This window comes from Macrobrachium nipponense, chromosome 27, assembly GCF_015104395.2.
Source record: "Macrobrachium nipponense isolate FS-2020 chromosome 27, ASM1510439v2, whole genome shotgun sequence".
NCBI lineage: Eukaryota > Metazoa > Arthropoda > Malacostraca > Decapoda > Palaemonidae > Macrobrachium > Macrobrachium nipponense.
The window spans coordinates 72,495,291-72,520,348 of record NC_087216.1 but is presented as its reverse complement, the minus strand read 5'-3'; the positions used below and the strand labels follow the sequence as shown (position 1 = coordinate 72,520,348).

Below are 25,058 nucleotides of genomic sequence, written 5' to 3'. Positions count from 1 at the left end.
CTCTCCTTTGAAATTATCTAGCTCCGACCTCAAAATATTTATTTACATGAAAAGTGTCCAAAGGCAAACAAAATTCCAGCGTTCCATTCACAGTCTCCCAAGAATTTTGAAATCTTCGCGAGGAGGAAATACCAGCCGCTATCATGTTCCTAGCTACGGGTTTGCTTACCTGAATTTTCGTGCATGGGAAAACCTACTTTGAACAAGGCCTCCTCATCATTTCCTGTTTAGGCCAAACCACGGCTAAGAATAGGAAAGTACCCGTTGGTGTACTCTCTCTCTCTCTCTCTCTCTCTCTCTCTCTCTCTCTCTCTGTCTTCACAAAGGTCAAATCATTTTTTTTTTTTGGATGTGACAATGTTCTTAGTGCTCATTGAACAAAGCCTCACATTTTCCTGTTTCTCCCGAATCACATGTAAGAAGAGGAACGTACTCTCTCTCTCTCTCTCTCTCTCTCTCTCTCTCTCCTCTCTCTCTCTCTCTCTCTTTGTCTTCTTACAATGGTCAAATCAATTTTTGGATGAGACAATGTTCTCAGTGCTCACTGAACAAAGCCTCACATTTTGCTGTTTCTTCCAAATCACATGTAAGAACAGGAATGCTCTCTCTCTCTCTCTCTCTCTCTCTCTCTCTCTCTCTCTCTCTCTCTCTGATGGCCAAATCACGTCTCAGCTGTCCTGCACTTTGCCTGAAGATCTGGCAGACAGACCTATGAGGTCTTTCTTGGACCTTCTTACTGGTCTGCTTTCATCACAATGTCTCCAGACCATTTCGATACCTTGAGAGAACAGAATAGAATAGGCTACAGAACTGAGGCCAAAATACCAAGCGCTGGGACCTATGCAGAGGTCAGTCAGCGCTGGAAGGGAAACTTATAGTGAGAAGGTTTGATAAGTGTAACAGGAGGAAACCCTTTTGCAGAAGAGAGACTATGAACGGAGGTACAGTGAAAAGGAATGAAATGGGTCCTAGCAGCAGCTAGGGATCACGGAAGGGACGCTGCAAAGAACCTTTAGTAATGACTACAGTGCGCCGTATGAGGTGGACTGACGGCATTCCTCCTTCGTAATACAGTCTTTCAACTCTGTTCAGGGCAGGAAGGTCACGCCTATTCAGTGCCTGTCTATTAACATTAAAAAGAAAAAAAAAACATCTAAAACCCTCATGATAATTTAAAAGACAGGCTATAAGAGGCGTTTGAGTTCCGAGTGAACCTCCTCACTTTAAGAAACAAAAGAATGCCGATAAACTTGGAATAAAAGGTTGAATTCTGAAGTTTGTTTGGCAGTGTGCCACAGACTGTTGGCGTTTCAGATGATCATCGGCTGCTATTTTGGTAACTGCCTTGACAATATGATTTCCCTCCACCTTCGATGGGTGAGTCATGACTGACCAAAGTCAGCCCCTTTAATCTAGGAACAGGAGAAAGTTAGACAATATCAGGAGATACCACAGATAAAATACTAACATCGGTAATGAGGCACTCGGAATGTGTGTGTCACTTCACGTTCAAATAAATAAATAAATAACAATGGATTTAGATCCAGTTATGGATCCATATCAAAATCCACAAAAAATATTCTTGGTCCATAATTCATTAGTCCACAAAGGTCCATCGAAATCCACTGATAAGTTTTTGAGATACGTTGTTGTTATTATTATTATTATTATTATTATTATTATTATTATTATTATTATTATTATTATTATTATTTTTTATTATTATTATTATTATTATTATTATTATTATTATTATTATTATTATTATTGTTGTTGTTGTTGTTGTTATTATTATTATTATTATTATTATTATTGGAAAAACAAATCCACAGTTATGTAAATGTACATATATCTAAATTTAAAAACAGCAAGGATAGGTCTCGAGAACCTGCTCGGTTCCCCTTAGAGATTGATAAGGGGAACCGAACAGGTTCCCGAAAGATAGCCTTGCTGTTTTTAAATTTAGATATATGTACATTTACATAACTGTGGATTTGTTTCTCCATTTGAAGACTCGTGTTACTATGAGGTTTTTTTAATTTATTATTATTATTATTATTATTATTATTATTATTATTATTATTATTATTATTATTATTATTATTATTATTATTCAGGAGATGAAACCTACTCATACGGAACAATCCCACCAAAGGGGCCACTGACTCGAGATTCAAGCTTCCAAAAGAATATTATGGCGTTCGTTAGGAAGAAGTAAGAGGATGTCAAGGGTAATACAGAAAGAAGAGAGCAGCTATAAACACAAGAACACGAGATATAAAAAACATCCTGACGACCACACTCACATACAAAGATGCAGGTCTCGGTGATAACAGAAAACAAACATTTGCATCAAGTGACTGGTTGATTGATCTCTGGTCAGCAGAGACACCGGAGAAACTGTTGTTAGGATCAGGATTGTCTAGAAAATCCGTTTAGGTTACTGATGATTTTTTTTCTTCTACGTAAGAACGAGTGACCACTGGGGTATATATACTGAGCTTTGTGCCTTCTGACTTGCCGTGGGGCTGGGTCACGGTCAGCTTCTCTCATCCCTGGCTTCTGGATAAGCAGGAAGATTGAGGAAACCAATTGGGCCTCATTATCTAAATCTTGAATTATCTATGATAAGCGGACATAATCCAAGTTTAGATGCATTAGACCTTTAGATTTTTCTTGATAACAATCTGCCCCTCGTAGGAGGCTTGTGCCGTCAATGCACTTCATACGGTGCACTGTAGTCATTACTTGATAAGGTACGCCGCAGAGGCGTCCCTTCCTAAGGCCCCTAACTACTATGATCCCTTTCATCACTTTTACTGTAACTCCGTTCATAGTCTCTCTTCCGTCTAACCGTCCATCCTCTCCTAACTGCAAAAGGTTTTCCTCCTGTTACACCTTTCAAACCTTTCTATTCTCTTTCCCTTTCAGAGCTGAATGATCTCGTAGGTCCCAGCGCTTGGCCTTGGGCCTCAATTGTCTATTCTTCTTCTAATCTGGTATTTCTGACCCAAACTCACTTTTGAAAAAGTGAAAAATGAAGGAAACTCCGCCATCTTGAAAAGCATGAAATCTGTTTCCCTCTCACAGACATTGAGTGTAATTAACTGACTGAATGGCCTTATGTCATCTTACGTAACGACCGAGGTCATCGATTTGTTTGTATGATGTTTTTACGTTGCACGGAACCAGTGGTTATTCAGCAACGGGACCAACAGCTTGACGTGACTTCCGAACCACGTCGAGAGTGAACTTCCGTCACCAGAAATACACTTCTCTCACACCTCAATGGAATCCCCGAGAATCGAACTCGCGGGCACCGAAGTGGCAGGCCAAGACCATACCGATCACGCCACTGAGGCGCTTACATAAGTCACAAACTCGAGAGCAACGTTCCGATCTGTTCCTTGATACCTATCACACTTCGGATAGGGGGAACTCTCTACCTTCTCCCGTGTTTCTTGAAGTGGCAAGTTTCTCCTAACTTCAAAGAGTTTTCTTGCTATTATTGATTCAGTAGATGAAGCCTATTCACACGGAACAAGAAGCACACCAAAGGGGCCACTGACTTGAGATTCAAGCTTTCAAAGAATGTTGGTTTCAACCTCCCACCGCTGAAGACTCCAGACTGCAGCAGTAACTGATCATGATACTGAACCAGTGATTTTTCATCGCACTTGGGGAGACGCGAACCCGCCACATCTGCGTGGCATACCGCGACACTAGCCACTATAACGGCGGGCCAGCTAAAGTCCATTAACGCTTTTACTACGAGACCAAGATTGTCAGTGTTCGTCTCAACAGTTTTAAAATGACTTTCTCCTGACAAGTCGAAATATTTCCAATGTCCTCGTATCCTGCGAGAGAGAGAGAGAGAGAGAGAGAGAGAGAGAGAGAGAGAGAGAGAGTCCTACAGTCCTTTATCCATTCAATTATCCTTCCATTGTAGGACCTCACAGAACCTCATTGCAGGGAAGGGCGCCTCCTCCTCCTCACGTGATCCGGCCTTTTATCATGCTAATCCTTCGATGCCTCCTACGCGCCTCTGCGTATTAAGGATCCCTGGGACAGCTTCGCAGGTTAAACGAAGCCTTCACTGAATAGGGATGGAAATGCGCCTTTATTGATGCGATTGTTTGCACGTCACTTATATGACGCCCCTGATCAAAATATGGCAGTTCTGATTTCCCGTTTTCTGTTGCGACGTAACAGTCCGTTCTGCTGTTTTCGTTTTCTGTTAAAGCAAATTACTGAAATGGCTATTTGTCTGTCCGTCCGCACTTTTTCCCGTCAGACCTCAGATATTAAAAACGACGGAGGCTAGAAGGCTGCAAATTGGTACGTTGTTCATCCACCCTCCAATCATCAAACATACCAAATTGCAGCCCTCTAGCCTCATTAATTTTTATTTTACTTAAAGCTAAGGTTAACCATAAATCGTGCATCTGGCACCGCTAGCTAGACGTGCCAGCCACCGACGCATCTTCACTTGACCGCACAGATGGAGCAAATGAGTGCTGCCCGGTCGTGGCCGAGAGTTTCATACAGCATTATATGCTGGACAGGAAACTTGATTGCGCCGGAGAAACCTTGGCGCATTATTTACTTGTTTTTCTATTATTATTATTATTATTATTATTATTATTATTATTATTATTATTATTATTATTGCTGATGTTTGGTGTCTGCATTTTATTGTTCAAATATGAGATTTTTTTAAGCGACTAAAAAGGAATGGATGAACGAAAAAAGTAATTATTATTTTTATCATCTCCATCATTATTATAAAACGTCTTTGAGGCTGGACATATTACACGTTGGAAGGAAGTCCTACCTTCCCGAAAATAAAATAAATAATATTAAACTTAAAAAATAAAGACTCACTGGGACTTACAAAGGCGACAGTGAGGTTGTAATTAGCCCCGAAACCTGTTCGTCTTCGATGTTTAGGGGTTGGGGGTTTGTGGGGGGGGGGGGACTGGGGGGGGTGGGGGGGATTTGGAAATTTGACTTCAAGTATTCCCCTCTGCTTCTAGGAATTCAAAATTTCGTTGTTCATAATTACGCACACAGACACACAGACATACGCACACACATATATACATATATAAGATGTAAGTGTGTGTGCATATATATTTATATATGAATTTATGTATAAGTATAAGTGTGTGTGTGTATCGTTTGCATATATATATATATATATATATATATATATAATATATATATACTATATCTATATATATAGAGAGAGAGAGAGCAGAAGAGAGAGAAGAGATAGAGAGAGAGAAGCGAGCGAGATAGAGAAGAGAGAGAGAACTAAAAGGAAAATGCTAGATTCAAAGCCCAAAATAGAATGAATTAGATATTAAAGGAACATTGTAGCTCCGATATATGTATATGAATCACGGAAATGTGATATGAACTTATATATATATATATATATATATATATATATATATATATATATATATATATAGAGAGAGAGAGAGAGAGAGAGAGGAGATTTTGAGAGACTGAGAGATGAGAGAGAGAGAGAGAGAACTAAAAAGGAAATGCTAGATTACAAGACCAAAAAAAAATGAAATAAAAATTAAATAGAAAAATAAAAGAAGTCTGCATTAAAACCTCTACCCACCCAAAACAAATAAAAAGAATACCCACAAGGCATTACGGTCAACAAATAGCTACCCACCTACTCCCATCTGCATCAAATGGGCATTGGGACATCCTTAAAACAATGTACTGCCCATTGAATTAATTAATGGCGTCTCAAAAGAGAAGGTCACTGTCCACTTCTCAGAGGCGTATCTCTGGCGGAGGGTATACTAGCCGGCAAATTAATGACGTTCCAGAAGGAAGGTCAGTGTTGATTATCGTCCAGCGAGGCTGGACAACATCCTGGATTATGTTCCAGCTGAGAGAGATAGAGAGATATTTAATGGTGCAGTTACGTAACCTGGGGAGGCTGACTGAAAAGTGTATGTGAGTAAGGTCGGCTGTCTTTTAACACATAATAATAATAATAATAATAATAATAATAATAATAATAATAATAATAATAATAATAATAATAATAATCATGACAAATATGAAAATAAATAATTGGAAGCAGTAATATCAAAATAAATAATTGGGGAATTGATTAGATAAAGTTTTATAATTATGAATTTGTGTAGAAAGTATTTAAAATAGCTGTTAGTATACACTTTTTACACACACACACACACACGCACACACATACATTGACACAAACGGCATCTGTCTGTAGACATCAAGAGGCCAAACTGAGTATTTTGGTAAAAAGTAAAATACAAATAAAAGACAAAACCGCCTCTCGAAAGCGAGAAGGTTATATTAACCTGGATTAAAAAAAAAATAAGAGGCGAAAATCCAATAAAAACAATTGATTTGAACAGAATTTAGAATTCAGGCTAAAGGCCCAGCGCTGGGGTCTATGGAGGTCATTCAGCGCTGAAAGGGAGAGTTGACAGGTGTAACGAGAGGAAGAAGGAGAGTAAGATGGAGGAAAGAGAATTTGAACGGAGGTACAGTAAAAGGAATGAAAGGGGTTGCAAGGAGCTCTACCCAACCCCCTGTGGGGACGATGAGTTATAACGTCACATAATCTAAGACGTTGCGACGCCAGCTTTAGCAGCCATAAGTCAATCAGTCATGGGAGAAAAGTAGTGGGAAATGACAAATATTTTTAGTTAATTAATTTCCTCTTTTTGCGTCATGGACGATAAAATATACATTAATTTCATCTTTTTGCCCCATGGACGATGAAATATATAATTTCATCGTTTTGCCTCATGAACAAAAAAATGTTATTTTGCGTCGTAAACTATAAAATATAAAAACGAAAAAACAGTAAATATGATGATGATGTCTTGCGACGCCAGTTTTAGTCACCGTAAATCGATCAGTCAATCATGGCACGACCGACAAAGGATAAAAAAAATAAATAAATAAATAAAAAATTGTCAATATTAACCATTCGTGGGAGAGTTTCCTATTTAATGAGAAACCGGTTTCAGTCATTTCACGTTAAGCAGCTTCGCCTTAGTTCCCCCGGGGGGAGGGGGGAGGTAGGGTTGGGGAGGGGGGGGAAGATGCGTCTATTTCAAAGAGACTTGAGAACAAAACCGGGTCCGCTGCTTAATATCAGAATCGTGTATATAAATAAATAAATAAATAAATAATATATATATATATGTATATATATATATATAATATATAGTATATATATATATATATATATATATATATATATATATATATATATATTATAGACAAAAGTTTTAATATTTCAATTTTTTTGTTTTAAAATTCTTTTTTTCAATTATTAGGTTTAATATCTATTTGATTATTCAGTATATGATTTTTATTATTTCTTATATTTTTACCTTTATTAATTTTATTTCTATGGTTTTCCTGTATTCTTTTTTAGATATCTAAAATTTTCCATTTTAAAATATATATATATATATATATATATATATATATATATATATATATATATATATATGTATGTATGTATGTATATATATATATATATATATATATATATATATATATATATGTTTTATATATATATATTTCTCTATAAGGACATTAATCAGATCCATAATAAAAATAAAAAATTTTAAAAATGGAAATTTTTATATTCGGGGAAAAACACATAATGGAAAACCATAGAAATAAAATTAATAAAGTTGAAAAGTAATAAATAATAAAAATCATATACTGAATAATCAAACAAACATTCAACCTAATAATTAAAAAAAAAAAATTTCAAACGAAAAAAAAATATACATAAAAACTTGAATTTTGTCTTATATGACAGAGAGAGAGAGAGAGAGAGAGAGGAATTCTTTGCAACACCTTATCTTTGGTTAATCCGATCCTCTGCAGTTGCAAAGCTGCGTAACATGATGACGATGTCGGGACCCACCTGACCTCTGGCAAGGTCAATCCCAAGGTCACGGTATGGACGGATGGGTCTCTGCAGTCGGGTTTCTTCTTCGGTTACTGAGAGAGAGAGAGAGAGAGAGAGAGAGAGAGAGAGAGAGAGAGGAAATAGCTGACATTCCCTTATGGAGAATGAATGACTTTAAAAGCAAGTTATGGAGTACTATATCAACAAGGGGGGTGGGGGGAGTGTCTGAAAAGAACCCTTTTCTCTCTCTCTCTCTCTCTCTCTCTCTCTCTCTCTCCAGAGGAGGAGGAAGAAGAATTGACAGAGAAAAGGTAGCGAAAATGAAGAGAGAGAGACGAAGAAGAGAAAGAGAGGAAGAGAGGAATAAAGGAAATAGAGTGTTAGGGAAAGATTTGTATTTATTTTAACTGTTTTGCAAGTTCTGCTTTATCTACTCATTCATTTAGTACGGCCTCCTCCTGGATATTATTCTATCTCTTCTCACGTCTCACTTTCTCTTTGAAGATTTCACTTAAGCAAGAGTATGGTACTGTTCTCTCGTACGAGCAAATAATAATAATAATAATAATAATAATAATAATAATAATAATAATAATAATAATAATAATAATAATAATAATAATAAAAGTGGCTCAAAATTGCATGGGAAGAATGACTGATAAAAGTAGACGAAGACCCAGAAATATACAGACAGGAGAATGACAGACAGAACAGAGGAATGGCACAGCAAACCAATGCACGGACAATACATGAGACAGACTAAAGAACTGGCCAGGGATGAAACATGGCAATGGCTACAGAGGGGAGAGCTCAATAAGGAAACTGAAGGAATGATAACAGCGGCACAAGATCAGGCCCTAAGAACCAAATACGTTCAAATAACGATAGATGGGAATGACATCTCTCCCATATGTAGGAATGCAATATGAAAAACGAGACCATAAACCACATAGCAAGCGAATGTCTGGCACTTGCACAGAACCAGTACAAAAAGAGGCATGATTCAGTGGCAAAAGTCCTCCATTGGAGCCTGTGCAAGAAACATCAGCTACCTTGCAGTAATAAGTGGTAAGAGCACCAACCTGAAGGAGTGATAGAATACGATTAGGCAAAGATCCTCTGGGACCAGGGTATCAGAACACATGGGGTGATACGTGTAAATAGACCAGACGTGACGTTGATTGACAAAATCAAGAAGAAAGTATCACTCATTGCTGTCGCAATACCATGGGACACAAGAGTAGATGAGAGAGAAAGAGAAAAGATTGATAAGTATCAATACCTGAGAATAGAAATAAGAAGGATATGGGATATGCCAGTGGAAATTGTACCCATCATCATAGGAACACAAGGCACGATCCCAAGATCCCTGGAAAGGAACCTGGAAAAACTAGAAGCTGAAGTAGCTCCAGGACTCATGCGGAAGAGTGTGCCCCTGGAAACAGCGCACATAGTGTGAAAAGTGATGGACTCCTAAGGAGGCAGGATGCAACCCGGAATCCCCCAACACTAAAAATACCACCCAGTCGAATAGGATGACTGTGATAGACCAAAATAAGAAAAAAATAAACTAAATAATAATAGTAATAATAACGTTCCATAATATTGCTGGTAACTTCTAACTATCATCAAAAACGGTAATAAATTTATTCTTGAAGCAAACATAGCGTTGAGGGCGTTGTGGTTCAAAAGACCAAAAAATTCCATAGTAAACGATCCCATAGAAACGAAATACAACGCCAGCCTTGATAAGACAACGTTGTAACTAGATAATGTAGACGTCTGAAGTAACTCTACGACAAGTTTCTCCACGACGCTCAGATATTTCGCCATATTTTGTACATTCAAGTCTAACTCTTACTCTAGAGACCTTCGTATCTATATATGCTGTCAAGTACGACCTGATAACGTCGTGATGAGATAGTATAGACTTCTATAGCAAGTTTCTTCCGGACGCTTAGATGTGGAAAGAAACATTGAAAATAGTGAAACGCCAACTTGAACTACCAGTTTTATGAAGTCGTGAAGATCTCTTATTTAGGGTTTTCCCTTACTCGGGAAATGAGCCTATAAACTACTTTGGTGTTGGGGGGGTAGGACAGGTCTATGGAAGAGCATAAAAGGGTCTGAAAAAGGTGATTTGCGTTGAGTTAAAGATACAGGAATTAAAGGATGGTAGATTTATGATTTATTCATTAGGATGAAAATGTAAAATAATAATAATAATAATAATAATAATAATAATAATAATAATAATACCTATCAATGAACAGTACCATCAATAACATGAACTTCCCACTAACAAAAGCAATAAAATAACTTATTTCACAAATCAATAATTATCATAATACTGACGGACGCATCGAGACCAAGATCCCTAAACACGAAAACGAAAAGCATTATCATAGAAATGAGAATATCAATCACAAAAAGAGAGAAAAAAATTTCCAATCGATCAATAATAAAAAAAAGACATAAAGTTGACCAAAACCGGATTCAGAAAAAAGGGAAGACTTATTCTCCTGCTGCGTTTGAAGAACCGGTTTCTCCTCAAGAATGGACACCATTAGCCAAGAATTCTCAGGCGATGACGTCACCTGAGGTATGTTCGTCATAATTCTTACCTATAATGGGCGTCATGTCTGACCCTCCGTCTGTCTGTCATTCAATCACGGCCAGACGGTTGGTCCGATGGGCATGAAACTTGGCAGGGTTGTAGAAGGGACCACTAAGATGATTTGTATTGGGGTTTCATCCTACCTCCCCCACCACCCCCTTCCGAAGCGGGTGGGGGTGAGAAGGGATTCCCTGAAACCCAACTGGTTATGCCCGTAGACTTAGTTACTTTACGAATTTATCATAAATAATTTCTGTATACATTCGTTTGCTCGTAATAATAAAGTGTGATCCGACCTCCAGCTTACTCGTCACGCATGCAAGATTTTCCAATGACGTGCAAGTTGCAAACATTATATTCGTAACTTAACGTGAAGTGGTCTTTATAATTATACTCATAACAAGGCTCAAGCAAAATGGACACAAATTAAACACCTTCAGATAGTCTCAGTTACAAGTTGAAACACAAAAGAATCGAACAGAAACACAGCCTCTAAATTCAGTAAACCAAATAAATTGAAACGCGCTAAAATCTACGGTCAAATAAGAGCCTTGTTTCACCAACGAATATTAAAATAAATATGATATATTTTATCAGAAATAATTGTTCTGTACTGTTTAACACGAACGTTATTTATTTCTGACATTTTCAATCTAATAAATAAATCATAAATATCCTATCCTAAAATTCCTGTATCTTTAGCTCAGCGAGAAACACCTTTTTTAGACCTTTATAAGCTCCTCCATAGACCTTTCCTAACCCCCCCCAACAACAACAACAAAAAACACAAAGTACTTTGCAGGCTTACTCCCCGAGTAAGCAGTAATAATAAGAATAATAATAAAGAGAGATTTTTTTATTATTTGGAACGGAATGGAATATAGAATTTTGGGAATATAATCGGAGGTACAGTAAAAGGAATGAAAGAGGCTATAGCAACCCAGGAAGGGACGCTGCGAAGAACCTGAAGTCATGCCTACAGTGCACCGCATGAGGTGCACTGACGGCACTAACCCACTACAGTGGGTGACTTATGAGAGATGAAATGTCTGGTATAAAAAAATGCAAAGGGCCTAGCTGGCTAGCCAGCCACGCCTCTTAAAGACATGAAGGCTATAGAAGTTTTATGGACAGTTAATACTTTTTCTCTCTCTCTCGCTCTCTGTCTCGGCAAAATTTTACACCTTACTGAAGGACTAACAGCTTCTTAACGATAGGAATTTCAGTGTAAAATCAACAACGCTTCTACGGAGACAGCAGCATTCTCTCTCTCTCTCTCTCTCTCTCTCTCTCTCTCTCTCTCTCTCTCTCTCTCTCCCAGATGACCAGATACTTTCAGGCTCTCCCAAATTGGGCAAACTGGACGAAACCGATCTGAAACCGATCTGCTGTCCATATCTTCCGCTTTCATCTTCTTGCATTCAACAAAGGACAATTTGTTTGCGCTTATCACCCTCCTGAATAGAGCTTTCCCACGGCCTGGTTCTCTCTCTCTCTCTCTCTCTCTCTCTCTCTCTCTCTCTCTCTCTGAAAGTGGGGAAGATGTAAAATCTATCTTATTCCATAACTGCATTGCCTATAGCATGTTCAATAGTTACACAAATGCAGCTTAGTACCGGTTAGACTGTTAGCTCATTCTCAGACGTAGTCGCATGTGTATGTGTACACACACACACGTATACGCACAGACACGTTCACACTTACACACATATGTACACACAGATTCGTTACTACTTGTAGTAGTGGTAATGTTAGTGCAGATAGATTCATGATAAACTGGGGTCTGTAAACTGGTAAATTTGGTCGTGTCCTCTGTACTGGTATCTTTGGTTGTCAGTGAATGACGTACTTATACGTCAAACTGAAACGAAGAAAAGATGATAAAGTAGAAATAGCGAGGGAGTACGATATTGAAATAATATGTACGTAAAAAGAGATGCATATATATATTTAAAGGTCTAGCATAACTTGAGCAGTAATTACCAACGCCGCGTAGACGCATACGTCTAGAAAAAAATAAAATGAGGCGAAAATTCATTACTTTTCGTGCTTCAAATAACGTAAATAAACGGTTTTTTGTCTTTACCCAAAGTAAGAATAGCAGAACTGCAGTCTCATAGGCGTAGCTGGATAATCTATTCATTACGAGGCATCTTAGGCCTAGTGATAGACGTTCCTCGCTAATATAAGCTCTAAGAAAGGACAAAACAAAACTGAACAAAGCAAAAATAAACGAACAAAAAGGGAGAACAACTGTAAGAAATTCGTCGTATCATCATTTTGGATAACTAACGGACAACTGTCAACACAAGCCAAGACTTCAAGTGCTGGCTCACTGTAGTACTACGCTATGTTGCCTGATGTCTTGGAGTTGGAAAACATGTTGGTCTCAACATGACAACCACAAGTACTGGGAACAGAACGGAAGTTGACAAGGGAAGAAAGTCCTGGAAATTCCAGGACTATTTTTCCTTGATCCAAGAATTCTCAAATTACTGTTACTACACCTTTGAACAGTGGTAACATCGTGGTTCTCCATATAGGCCTACCCAAAAAAACACCCCAGGAAATAGCCTACCTAAGTCCGTTTTATCTTTCTGGGAGAAAATGCTTGGAAAATTATCACACTATCAATATGAAATACTCTTATATGAGATTCTATACATTTTAAAACCAAAAAAAAAAAAATCAATATGCCAAGCAAAGAGAAGCTCCCAGAGGGAGTACTGTTGCACTAGGGTATACAGGAAGTCTTCATAGTCTGATTTTGCGCCCATTTCCTTAACTGAAACGTAAACCATATGATAACTACCTCGGGAACAATCACGAGAGAGAGAGAGAGAGAGAGAGAGAGAGAGAGAGAGAGAGAGAGAGAGAGGTGCGCCAGACTGTTAGGCTATATGTAAGACTATTTTCCGAAGCTTATCACTAACGTAACGCATCTGCATGTATTATGCATTAGCTTATATATACGTATATATACATATACATACATACAGAGAGAGAGAGAGAGAGAGAGAGAGAGAGAGAGAGAGAGAAGGATACGATAGCGTGTTAGACTACGACGTTAAGATTCAATGTCCCAAGGCTTATTGGATAAAAAATATCAGATCTGCGCACGATTTGCTCTTTACGTATAACTACGGAAGTTGCTATGAACAAAGAGAGAACGGAATTCAAATAAGCATTTAAATATGCATCAAAAATCTAAAATTAACCTCCCATTTTAAGTTCTTTCCCACGATTTCTCTCTTATGTCAAACTGCGTTTGTCCAATTCACACACCCACGTACCTATACCCTTGTGGGAGCCAGCTCTCTCTCTCTCTCTCTCTCTCTCTCTCTCTCTCTCTCTCTCTGTATGTATGTATATGTATATATAGGCTAATACATAATACAAGCAGATGCGTCATCTTAGTAATACGCTTTGGGAAACAGAATCTTACATAGCCTAACCGAACCGTTTGGCGCACCTCTCTCTCTCTCTCTCTCTCTCTCTCTCTCTCTCTCTCTCTCTCTCTCTCTCTCTCTCTCTCTCTGCAAAGGAGGAGGGTACTGGTCCATCTCCCATCCCTTCCATTAGCTAACTCGCCTAACCGGTTTGTGGAGTTGCTAAACTAAAGGAATGACAACCACAATTCCTTGACCAAAATGATTGGGAGAACCTCCATTTTCGTTTAGTACTACTCCAGACTGCATGCACTTTCACTAACAATATTCCAGAGGTTTTAAATATTAATATTGATATTAATAGTATATCGTGTGATTTTATATGAAGATTGTGGGAAAAGGAAGTAAATACAACGGTGGAGAATGCAATATGATTTAATAATACGACTCTTACGGGTCTGACCACAATGGCTGCCACGTGTCTACTACACTATAGGCCTAGCAGATACAACCAACATAAAGCTCCCGAGAAGAAAATGATTAATTAACGCTTGTTTAAACAACATGAAACCGTTGTTCTAACGACTAACCTACAAAATGGACAAAACGAGAGGCAAAGGAAAGAAAAAAACATAGAAGTAGAGCTGAATACGATGTAATACAATTATAAAATGTCTTCAATCTATGGCAGTCACACACTAGGCCTATAGCTTCTGCTTCGACCCAGCATAAAATATCACTAAACAACGCTTGTTGAAGAAACAGCATGAAACAACGCTTTGGCAAACAACTACTAACCTGCAAAGAGGACACAAGGAGACAGGTGCCCAGAGAAACAACAAGCAGGAAAAACAAGATGCCCCTTGTTGTTGTGGGTATGGTGTAGCTGAGCTTTTTCCTTCTGCGCCCTGAAGGTCGGGTATGAGGATGATGCCCACTTTCGGTTTCTACCTGGACGGCGTTTTCTCTACAACTCTCTCTCTCTCTCTCTCTCTCTCTCTCTCTCTCTCTTGTGTGCGCACGCGAGTGTGTGTGTGTGTGTGTGTGTGTGTGTTAGTATTATTCTTAGCTTATCTCACTCACTTGTTGTAACATCCTCTCTCTCTCTCTCTCTCTAAAACCATCAATCCTTTAGACTATACACTTGAGTGCCCAAAGCAACTCTCTCTCTCTCTCTCTCTCTCTCTCTCTCTCTCTCTACGGACAAAATACTAAAATATTGAACTCCGTTGCATTGTTCATAGTATTTGCTTAAAATCAGACCTACTTTATTACCAGACAAATAAATATTATTCACCAACAGTGAATCAAACACACATACACAAGCGGTTACATACAGATAGTTACACAAACAGACATATACTACACGCGATGACGTACACACACAATCAGCCTTACACACCAAGTATATATTGATTATATAATATCTACACGGCGTTGCCATAGCGTTATCACTTATTTTTTATTGTTTGTTTTGTATATATTTTGTGTATACGCACACACATATGTGTATATATATACATATATATACTTCCAATACAAATATACATGAATATATATATATATATATAATATACGTATATAAACTACCTGGAATATATTTATGTTCACATTATTTTGATATATGTATACAATATAATATATATATAGATATATAAATATACACATACCCAATTCAAAATGCCCACATACCCATTTATAAAGAGGATGTCAACTTGAACTGTCAGCTTAAAAAAATAAATAAATGAATAAACCTTACATCAATTATGGACGAATCTCTGCTCACCGGACCATATTGTAGTACTTCAAGATCAATTTCCCATTGTTTAGAGTAATTAATTTTAATGGGGGGGTGGGGTTTGGACTCCACCCGGTACAGGATGTTTTTTGTAACCTTAATTAATAGACAGAGCAGGTTTATGTTTTTTATTTATTTATTTATTTATGTTGTATGGGCATGAATTCGTTGATGTTTGTTTGGTATAGCAGAGAGAGACAAAGAGTTCGTTTATTTTTTTGAGTAGACATATTCTTTATTTTTTCTTTATAAATGATAATTGAAATAACCGAATCATTGTTATTATTATTATTATTATTATTATTATTATTATTAGGTTATTATTATTATTATTATTATTATTTTTATTATTATCCTTATTATTATTATTATCATTATTATTATTATTTTTATTATTCAAAGAATATCATGGTGTTAATTTGAATGAAGTAACAGAAGGTAAAAATGGGGAATTCAGAAATAAAAAGATATCTCACTTATTAAAAAGATAAATTAAAATAACAAATATATAAAAATGTATCAAAAACAGCTTTCAGACGACCGTACTATTCAGTGTATAATATTATACTCTCGCGATAGAGAGTTCTTCCCAACTAATAATAATAATAATAATAATAATAATAGGTATCGTTGGGCCATCGGCTATCCTGCTACGTCAACCTTTACGATTCCAGACGGATCTTAAGGCCACGGTCCGAAGACTTACAACTGAAATTCAATCACGAACGCAGTGACGTCATCTCGTCATGCGGAAACGATGATATGACGTCATCGTCATCATCACTGTTTCCCGGATATACGACGCCTGGCCTGCATCGTTGCCAGACGGGCGATCATGGCTGACTTTAACCTTGAATGAAATCAAAGCTACTGGGGCTAGAGGGCTGCAACTTGGTATGTGTCATGACTGAAGGGTGGACGATCAACATGCCAATTTGCAACCCTCTAGCCTCAGCAGTTTTTAAGATGGTGCCAGATGCACAATCATGGCTAACTTTAGCCTTAAATTAAATCAAAAGTTTAAAAAAAAAGCTGAGAGATTTATCTGTTATAACCTACAGTTCTTGAGACCCTAGACCTATGTTGCTGTAGTCCCAACTTTGAAGGTTACATCCTTCTTGAATCATTCCTAGACATTTATTCCTTTGCAGGAAGATTAATCTTTCTTTTCCCTCCCACAGGATTGTCGCTGCTGCAGGGAGACGCACCTGAGGTCCCGCGAAGTCATCCTGACCCACTGCTACGACGTCGACGGGAACCGTCTGACGGGGGAGAAGGGGCAGCTCTCTCTCAAGCTGAGCGAACCGGCCGATTGCCAATGCGCCAAATGTGGAGACTCCACTCGATAGTGGCCCTCTCCCCCCAACCCCCATCAACCCATCTTTTCGAATCAAGGAACATCACAACCCCAACCCACCATCTTCTCGAATCAAGGGACATTATACCCCAAGCTTTTCGAATTCTGCACTCGATAGTGACTTTATTAGATACTCATCTTTTTGAATGAAGGAATATTAGTACTAACCCCCAATCTTCTCGAGGCAAGGAACGTTATACCCCCATCTTTTCGAATCCAAGGACATTAGTACATTACCCACCCCAGCTTTTCCAAGGCTGCACTCTGTAGTGACCTTATTAGGTACCCATCTTTTTGAATGAAGGAACGTTAGTACTAACCCCCATCTTTTTTCTTTTTTCTTCGAATCAAGGAGAGCATTTCCCATCTTCTTCGAATCAAGGAACATATTACCCACTTAGCCTCTTCAAATCAAGGAACATTGCCCATTTTTTCGAGCCAATGAGAACATAACCCATCGTTTCGAATCAAGGAACGTTACCAATACCAAGGACTAACTGACTATAGGCCTATTGAAGGCCTTCGATTTCGTGCAACTCGAGGAAAAGATGACACTCACAATTCATACTGAAATAGAATGCTGTTCTGGAGACGTGTTGCCAACATAACTTACAAAATACCCAATGATAATACAATATCCAGTATTCTCCCTATGATATAGAAGTAAAATCAAGTCATAATATAAAGTAATGTATCTCTGATACATTGATACAACTCCAAAGAAAAAAAGTACAAGATAAGAAAACCGATCACACAACCATTTGCCAAAAGTGTGATTAACTGCTACTGTTGCTACTGTTGCCTTATTACTGTGACAATCTCATGTCAATTATTAAACTAGCAAATCATTAAAAAAATAATATATAGGAGGAACTGTATTGCTGTTCAATTTAGATCCCTTGTTGAGGAAACTGAACGTCTGTCATTTACAACGAAGCTGATGAAGCAAACTTATACATGTGTAGTACGTAGATCTGACACCTGTATAGCTATTAAAGTAGATATATTGTTTAGGAAATTGTATATGTGTAATTTATACATATTACAAAGCTGACAAAAATATATGAAAAAACTTATACATATATACGTAGATCTGACAGCTGTATAGCTAACTCACACATACACCGAAACCTGATAAAAACGTACGTGAATATTAAGTAAATGTGTATCCGTAGATCTGAGATACGTATTCCTATGTGTACAGAGATTATGGCAAACAACTTTTACTGTTATTTTGTTTATACAAAAGATTCTTTGTGGAATGTCTGTGTTTACAAATTAAAACTTGAACGGTTGTACGTTGGTTTCCATTTTTGTTTTCCTGTGATAGTAGTAGTGATAGATTCGCGAAATTTAGGCCGATGAGCCTAAAGGTGCGTCCACACGGTCGAACAATGTCCGACGGACACACATTGTTACCATATCATAGGCGAAGCAGGATGACGTCATAAGCGGGGAAACGATGGAAGTAGATCTGGCAACAAACAGTGGTTCCAGATGAGGTTGTCTACCACTGATTTTACTCCTCTCACAGGGCAAAGACCGGCAGACAATTGTTAATTGGTAACAATGTTTGTCCGTCGGGCATTGCTCGACCGTGTGGACACACCTTAACACCATTCTCTCTGATAAAGTGTCCTGCATACAGTTGTCAAAATATGGACAACTGTAAAAAAAAATAACTGGTCCCTCGACTGAATATAATCCAGAGGAAATAAGCTGGTATACTCAAACAGATATTCGTAGCTAAATTACTACCGACGTTCTAGAAAGAGCAGGTTATAGAAAATAAGAAATATGGGTGGGGGCCTACTTTACCACTTAAGTTGAACGTCCTCAAATTGGCTTTTTATGGTTTCTCTACCAAAGAAGTCCCTCAAATCCACCTCTAGGCTGAAATGAAAGAAAGTGATTTAATATCTTGCTGGAAATTCTCTCTCTCTCTCTCTCACTTTATCTATCTATCTATCTATCTATCTATCTATCTATCAACACAAACTTCAATAATGGCTTTCTTCCTGTTACACCTTTCAAACCTTTTCACCCTTAATTTCACTCCCAGCGCTGAATGACCTCGTAGGTCTCAGCTCCTGGCCTTAAACTCTACATATTCCACTCCACACAGGAATATTAAACAGCTAAACAAAAGGCGATGATACAATGCACTTTACAGAACAGTATACTGAGCTGACTGACAAAGTTCACATTTATTAATATATATATGTCTTACAAGTATGTAATGTTAAGTGAAATCACATATCACGGCTTGCTTGGAGACAGGCTGAGCTGTAGGGGCAGCTTACTTGAGAAAGGAATTTGAATACGCAAGAAGCAGTTTAACCGAGGGATCACTCACCCTGTCGTTAGGCTTGTACATTCATTTGTACGGATGTTACAGGCCTAATAGTCCAAGGCACTTGCGAAAGTCCCATTCTTTTTCGTTGAACACTAAGAGGTGAGGTGGTACACGCCGAGTGTCGGGAGAGAAAGCCCCATCGTAAAGGTGGGACATATTTTGTAAAAACTTAGAAAACCATTACCTTTGAAAAAGAGTGAGAAGTGTGAAATACTCTCTTTATGTGAATACTTTGAAAAGAGTGATGTGTGTAGTGTATCTTTTATCCATTATTATCTTTATTACAGATGGGTCCTATTCCATGGCTAATTTAGAGACGGGAATCTCTAACCTGACAAATACGATGAACTTATTGACATTTTGGGTCTGGGAGTGAATTCTTAGTCAGGAGGGTAGAATGTTAACTTACTGGTTTCTTTATGGGCAGATTTGGGATTTTCTGTCGTTATGACTTGTTAATCATTTTGTTCTATTTTATATTCAACTGCTTTGGGTAGTAAATAGTATATTTCTATACTCACAAGATCTTAATAGCCTAACGACATAGTTGCATACGGAGGCACCATTGACGACAGGTAAGGGTTTATGATTTGTGTAGTTTAATAAGAGGGGGGGGGGGTAAGAGTGGTGGAGGCTTTTTATATATTTTATAAGCTGTAGGTATGCTAACGAAGAGACTGGTGACCAGATGGGTTTCTTTTTTGGTAGGAAAAAGGGGTTATAATCATGTCACAGGCAACTCGGGGCTCTTTTTGCTGATTCAATGGGTTGGACAAGAAGAAGCAGTTCGTCTCTCGAGTTAAGTCAGTATCAGCTTCTTGGGGTTCTAGAATAACAGTGTTTTAAAACGTGAAGGGGACAAGTTTAATTTCCGACGTATTAAAGTGTTTCGCAAGTGTAGTAGTAAACAGTTCATGTGTATTTGCGGTGCGTATACGAATTCGGTTTCCAGTCATATGAAGATGAGAGTGTATTTTCACGTTTTCTTTCTTATTTTCTTCTTTTTATCTTTTATATTTTTTTTTACCTTGTTGTTGTTTATGTTCCTTGGGTTTGTTTGTGGCGATTTACTCGAGCGGAGATTTTGTTGCGAGTCACGCCTGAGAGAGAGAGAGAGAGAGAGAGAGAGAGAGAGAGAGAGAGAGAGGCGAGAACTGGGGACTAAGACGGTTGCCGGGGCGAATTGATTGGTAACCGTTTTGCATTTTTTTTTCCTTTTCTATCCCCTCGCTGTTTTTGTTTTGTTATTGTTGCTTTCGTGGGGACATATACTGGGCGTGGGGTGCGTTTGCCTTTTGTTATCCATTATTGGGGGAAAATTTGTGTTAATCTTTCTTGATTGGGTTTGGTGTATATAAATACATTGATGTTATTGAGATCGGGGAAGCTTATAGAACAAAATAGCTTTCGGAAACAGAGAAAAATGGCGGACACTAAAAATACCACAACACTACTACATCACATAACAAACGTTAGTGCACGCGTGAGTCCATTCAGAGGGATTGTACATGGTGTGTTATCACAGCCTCTACAAATTTTTATTGAAGGAGTTAATATTTATTTAGGGGGAAAGAATATATCAGACGATGTAGAGGCATTTAGAGAGGCGAAAGCTTTGCTAGATTTCAATAGGGGAGACCTCTCCCACAGTTCCAGGAGTTTTTAATTTACAAAATGTCGTACCTGGACGGACTTACAAGTATTTTTGAAAACAGCGTATGGCTCAAAGGAACACGGAGATATGGTGAGGGATCTTCTGGGTCTTTATAAACTACGGAAGGGCACTAATAGCCTTGTAGAACATAGTTCAAAACTGTTTGACGCAGTGGCGGATTGGGTAGGAAAATTGAAAACATCTAAATGGGTTACAGGGGATAGTCTCTCGCTGGATAATATTCATAAACTGATCTATTTTTCCCTGCTCTTGCATGAGGTACCGGATGCGATAGTGGATAGCTTTGATGAAAAGATTGAACCTACTTCAGACGAAGAATTACTTTATACCCAAATAGAAAAACATAAGTTTAAATGTCCCACTGTAGATAGCACAATTTTTAACGGGACAGGCCCGAGGGATAGAGTGCAAAGAGACACAGAATTTTCTCCTCCTCGTCTGTGCGCAAAAGTTGAGTATAACAAATGATCGATCGATCAAAAGCAACAGCAGTTGCGCTGTTTCAACTGCAATAAACCAGGGCATCCAAAGAAATTGTGTAGGGTTAAATATTGTGGGATGTGTAAAAGTACTGATCATTATTGGCAGTCTTGTCCGTCTCAGATAAGGAGAGATGCGGGACCTACATCTCAAGGTTCTGGTAATTATAATGTGAGAACTTCCCAGGCAGGTCAAACCAGAGGGCAAAGGGATCGGCGAAATTTTTGGAAGCCCGATCAACAAAAAGGGTTCAGGTGATTGGTAAATGCCATTGTGGTCTCGTGGGGGACGCCCCAGAGCCCAAGCCTATAGTCTATGGAACAGTAGGGGATTTGGATATCCCGGTATTCATAGACTCGGGGCTTCAATAAATCTAATGGACTATAATCTGTATCAATCCATGTTTTCCAATTACCCTTTGCAACCCTCAACGGAGACGGTGTGTGATGTCCAAGCCCATAGATTAAATACCCTGGGTTGTGTTCAAATACAGTTTACTCTCAGTTACAGAGTGTTAACAGAACCATTTTTGGTAATGAAAGGAATTGCGTTGGGCAATAAACTTTTGCTGGGTCATCCTGCTTGTAGAAGACACAAGATTTCGATCCATGCGGGTGCTAATGGGATAACAGTCGGGATACCAGGTATTTTTCTGCCTTATGAGGACGTGAATAGAACGGAGGACATAGAGGTTATTGAAAGAGGAGATGTGCTCGGTGGTATTAATGGCGGTGATACGAGTGTTATGGAGAAAGGTAATATTAAAACACACGTTGCTGATATGGGAAATGATTACGGGGTTCTATCAGAGTTCACAGTGATAACAATGGTAGTGATGATACTAATATGGATGTTATTTCTGATACTAACAATGCTGGGGATGATACTGAGGGTGGTAATGTTTATGGGGCGGTGGAAAGGGGAGGTACTAACCACAAATTTAGAGGTGTTTTATCCGAAGATATTATGTTACTACCAGATTCAAAGACTATGGTAAAAGTTAAATTGAAGGAAATGAGAAAACCCACAGATGTGTGTGTTATTGAAAATAGCGAAAAGCTTAGAGGGATTGTTAGCACGGCATCGGTGAACAGTGTATCCAAGGATGGGTTTACGTGGTTAGAGTTGCTAAACTGTAATGATACAGTGAGGAGATACCAGAAAAACACATATATATTGGATTTCCAAGATTGGAGTTGTGATAGTGGTTCAGTGGCTATCGTAGAGGGGAAACCTGAGTTTTCAGAGGCAGAAATGCAATCAAGGAAACGAACATTTAGAGAACATTTAGCTAATGCGGATTATAGCGAACACGTTGAAGCGATAAGCGGGCTCTTGGCAGAATTTGGGGATACGGTAGCCTTGCAAGGTGATAAATTGGGGTTGACTAATGTGTTAGAGCATAAGGTAAATTTGGAGAGCAACTCAAAACCTATTTATATTCCTGCATATTGCATACCTTTCAAAATCAGAGAACAGGTAGAGAAAGAGGTTAATAGATGGGAAGAAGAAGGAATCATTAGACCCAGCGTGTCTCCGTACAACTTTCCCTTGTTAGCGGTGGTGCCTAAGGAAGACAGTTCTGTCCGTGTATGCGTCGATTTTAGACGTTTAAATGAGAAGACGATCCCTGACCGCTACCCAGTCGCGTGCATACCAGATCTTTTTGTTGAAATTGGGGGACATAATATTTATAGCTCAATTGATTTGGCGCAGGGTTTCTTACAGGTCCCTCTTAGTGAGAGTAGCAAGGAATTATACCGTTTTTTCAGTGCCCAAGGGACACTATGAATTTATGCGAATGCCTTTCGGTTTATCGGGCAGTCCGATGACTTTTACCAGGTTGGTGAACACAGTTTTGCACGGGTTATTGGGCAAAAATGTTTTTGTGTATATGGATGACATCCTGATCGCAACGGACACGATCGAGCAACCCCTGGAAGTGCTTACAGAAGTACTTAGGAGGCTTAGATTAGCGGGGTTGAAAATCAAGCTAGCCAAGCGCTCGTTCTTGAAAAAGCAGATCACATATCTAGGTCACGTCACATCTAAGGAAGGGGTTAGCGTAAATGACGATAAAATCAAAGCAATAGCGAATTTTCGCACCCCCAGATCAAAGAAAGAGATTAAGTCATCCCTGGGTATCGCCGGTTTCTTCAGGAGGTTTGTGAAAGGGTTCTCAAAAAATAGCAGCTCCCCTAACTGATGTGCTGCGGGAAGACGTTCAATTTCAATGGAAGGAACCCCAGGCGGAGAGTTTTCAAAAGCTCAAAGACGCGCTAATGAATCCCCCTGTTTTGAAGTTTCCAGATTTTAGGGAACCTTTTACATTAGTGACTGATGCAAGCCAGGAAGGTATAGGTGCTTGCCTTATGCAAAAGTTTGATGGGAAATTTCATCCTATAGCTTTTCATAGCAGGAAGTTCAGGACAAAGGGCAGCAACGAGAAGTCCATGGCCACCATTGATAAAGAAGCCTTTGCAATAGTGTCGAGCTTAGTTCATTTTAAAATGTTACTGATGGGGATTAAAGTAGAAGTTCTTACAGACCACAAACCATTACTAGATCTTTTTAATAAACCCGATTTGTCGCCCAAAAGAGCTCGATGGATTTTAACTATCAGAGATTTTGATGCAAAGCTCAAATATATAGAGGGCAAATTTAACGTTGTTGCTGATGCTCTCAGCAGGAGTTTTCATGACACGGAAGGTTTCCAAGTCGCACAAGTCACTAGCGAGGCCATACAATGGGATATACCTCTTATAGAGCAAAGGCAAGATGAAGACGAGATTTTAGTAGATGCAAAAGCGTTTCTAAGAGGGGAATTAGTCAGGAAACGTTATAAGTTGCCTTTTTCGGGTTTGGAGTTAGAGGGAAATCTGTTGGTTAGGAAAATTAAATATAAGTTGAGAACCAGTGAAAGTAAAGGAGATACGACACAGATCGTAATTCCGAAGGTCCTAATTCCAGTGGTTTTGGATATAGTTCATTGCAGGTTCGGTAGTCCACACTTGGGAATAGAAAAAACGTATGATGAGGTTCGTGCTAAATACATTTGGAAAAATATGGGGAAAGATGTGGAAAATTTTGGAAGGAATTGTACGGTGTGTAACGCATGTAAGCTTGCAAGGACAACTTCATGCAAATTAGGATCATATCCTATACTGAGTAGACCTTTTCAGAGAATACATATGGATATCTTAGGGAATTTTTGTGAATCTAGATATGCGAACAAGTACTAGTTAGTGATAATAGATGAACTTAACAGGATGGTAGAAATTTTCCCACTTAAGCATAAAACGGCCGAAGAAGTAGCAATAGCGTTTTTCAATGGTATCATTTGCAGATGTGGCTCACCCGAAGTTCTATTAACCGACAATGGGAGGGAATTTGTGAACAAAACCTTGGAATGTTTAGCTGAAGTCATGGGGATACAGAAAGTGACAA

At 38.5% G+C, this 25,058-nt stretch overlaps 1 protein-coding gene across 1 annotated transcript in view; it reads left to right on the top strand.

Annotated features, from left to right (window-relative positions):
* LOC135201081 (uncharacterized) overlaps positions 1 to 18,396 on the top strand; it is a 58,760-nt gene extending 40,364 nt beyond the window's left edge. Inside the window, exon 4 of the mRNA XM_064229967.1 lies at positions 16,925 to 18,396. Coding sequence (XP_064086037.1) covers positions 16,925 to 17,250 — 326 coding nt within the window. The 3' untranslated portion in view covers positions 17,251 to 18,396. The remainder of the gene's footprint in view (positions 1 to 16,924) is intronic.
* Positions 18,397 to 25,058: the final 6,662 nt, after the last annotated feature.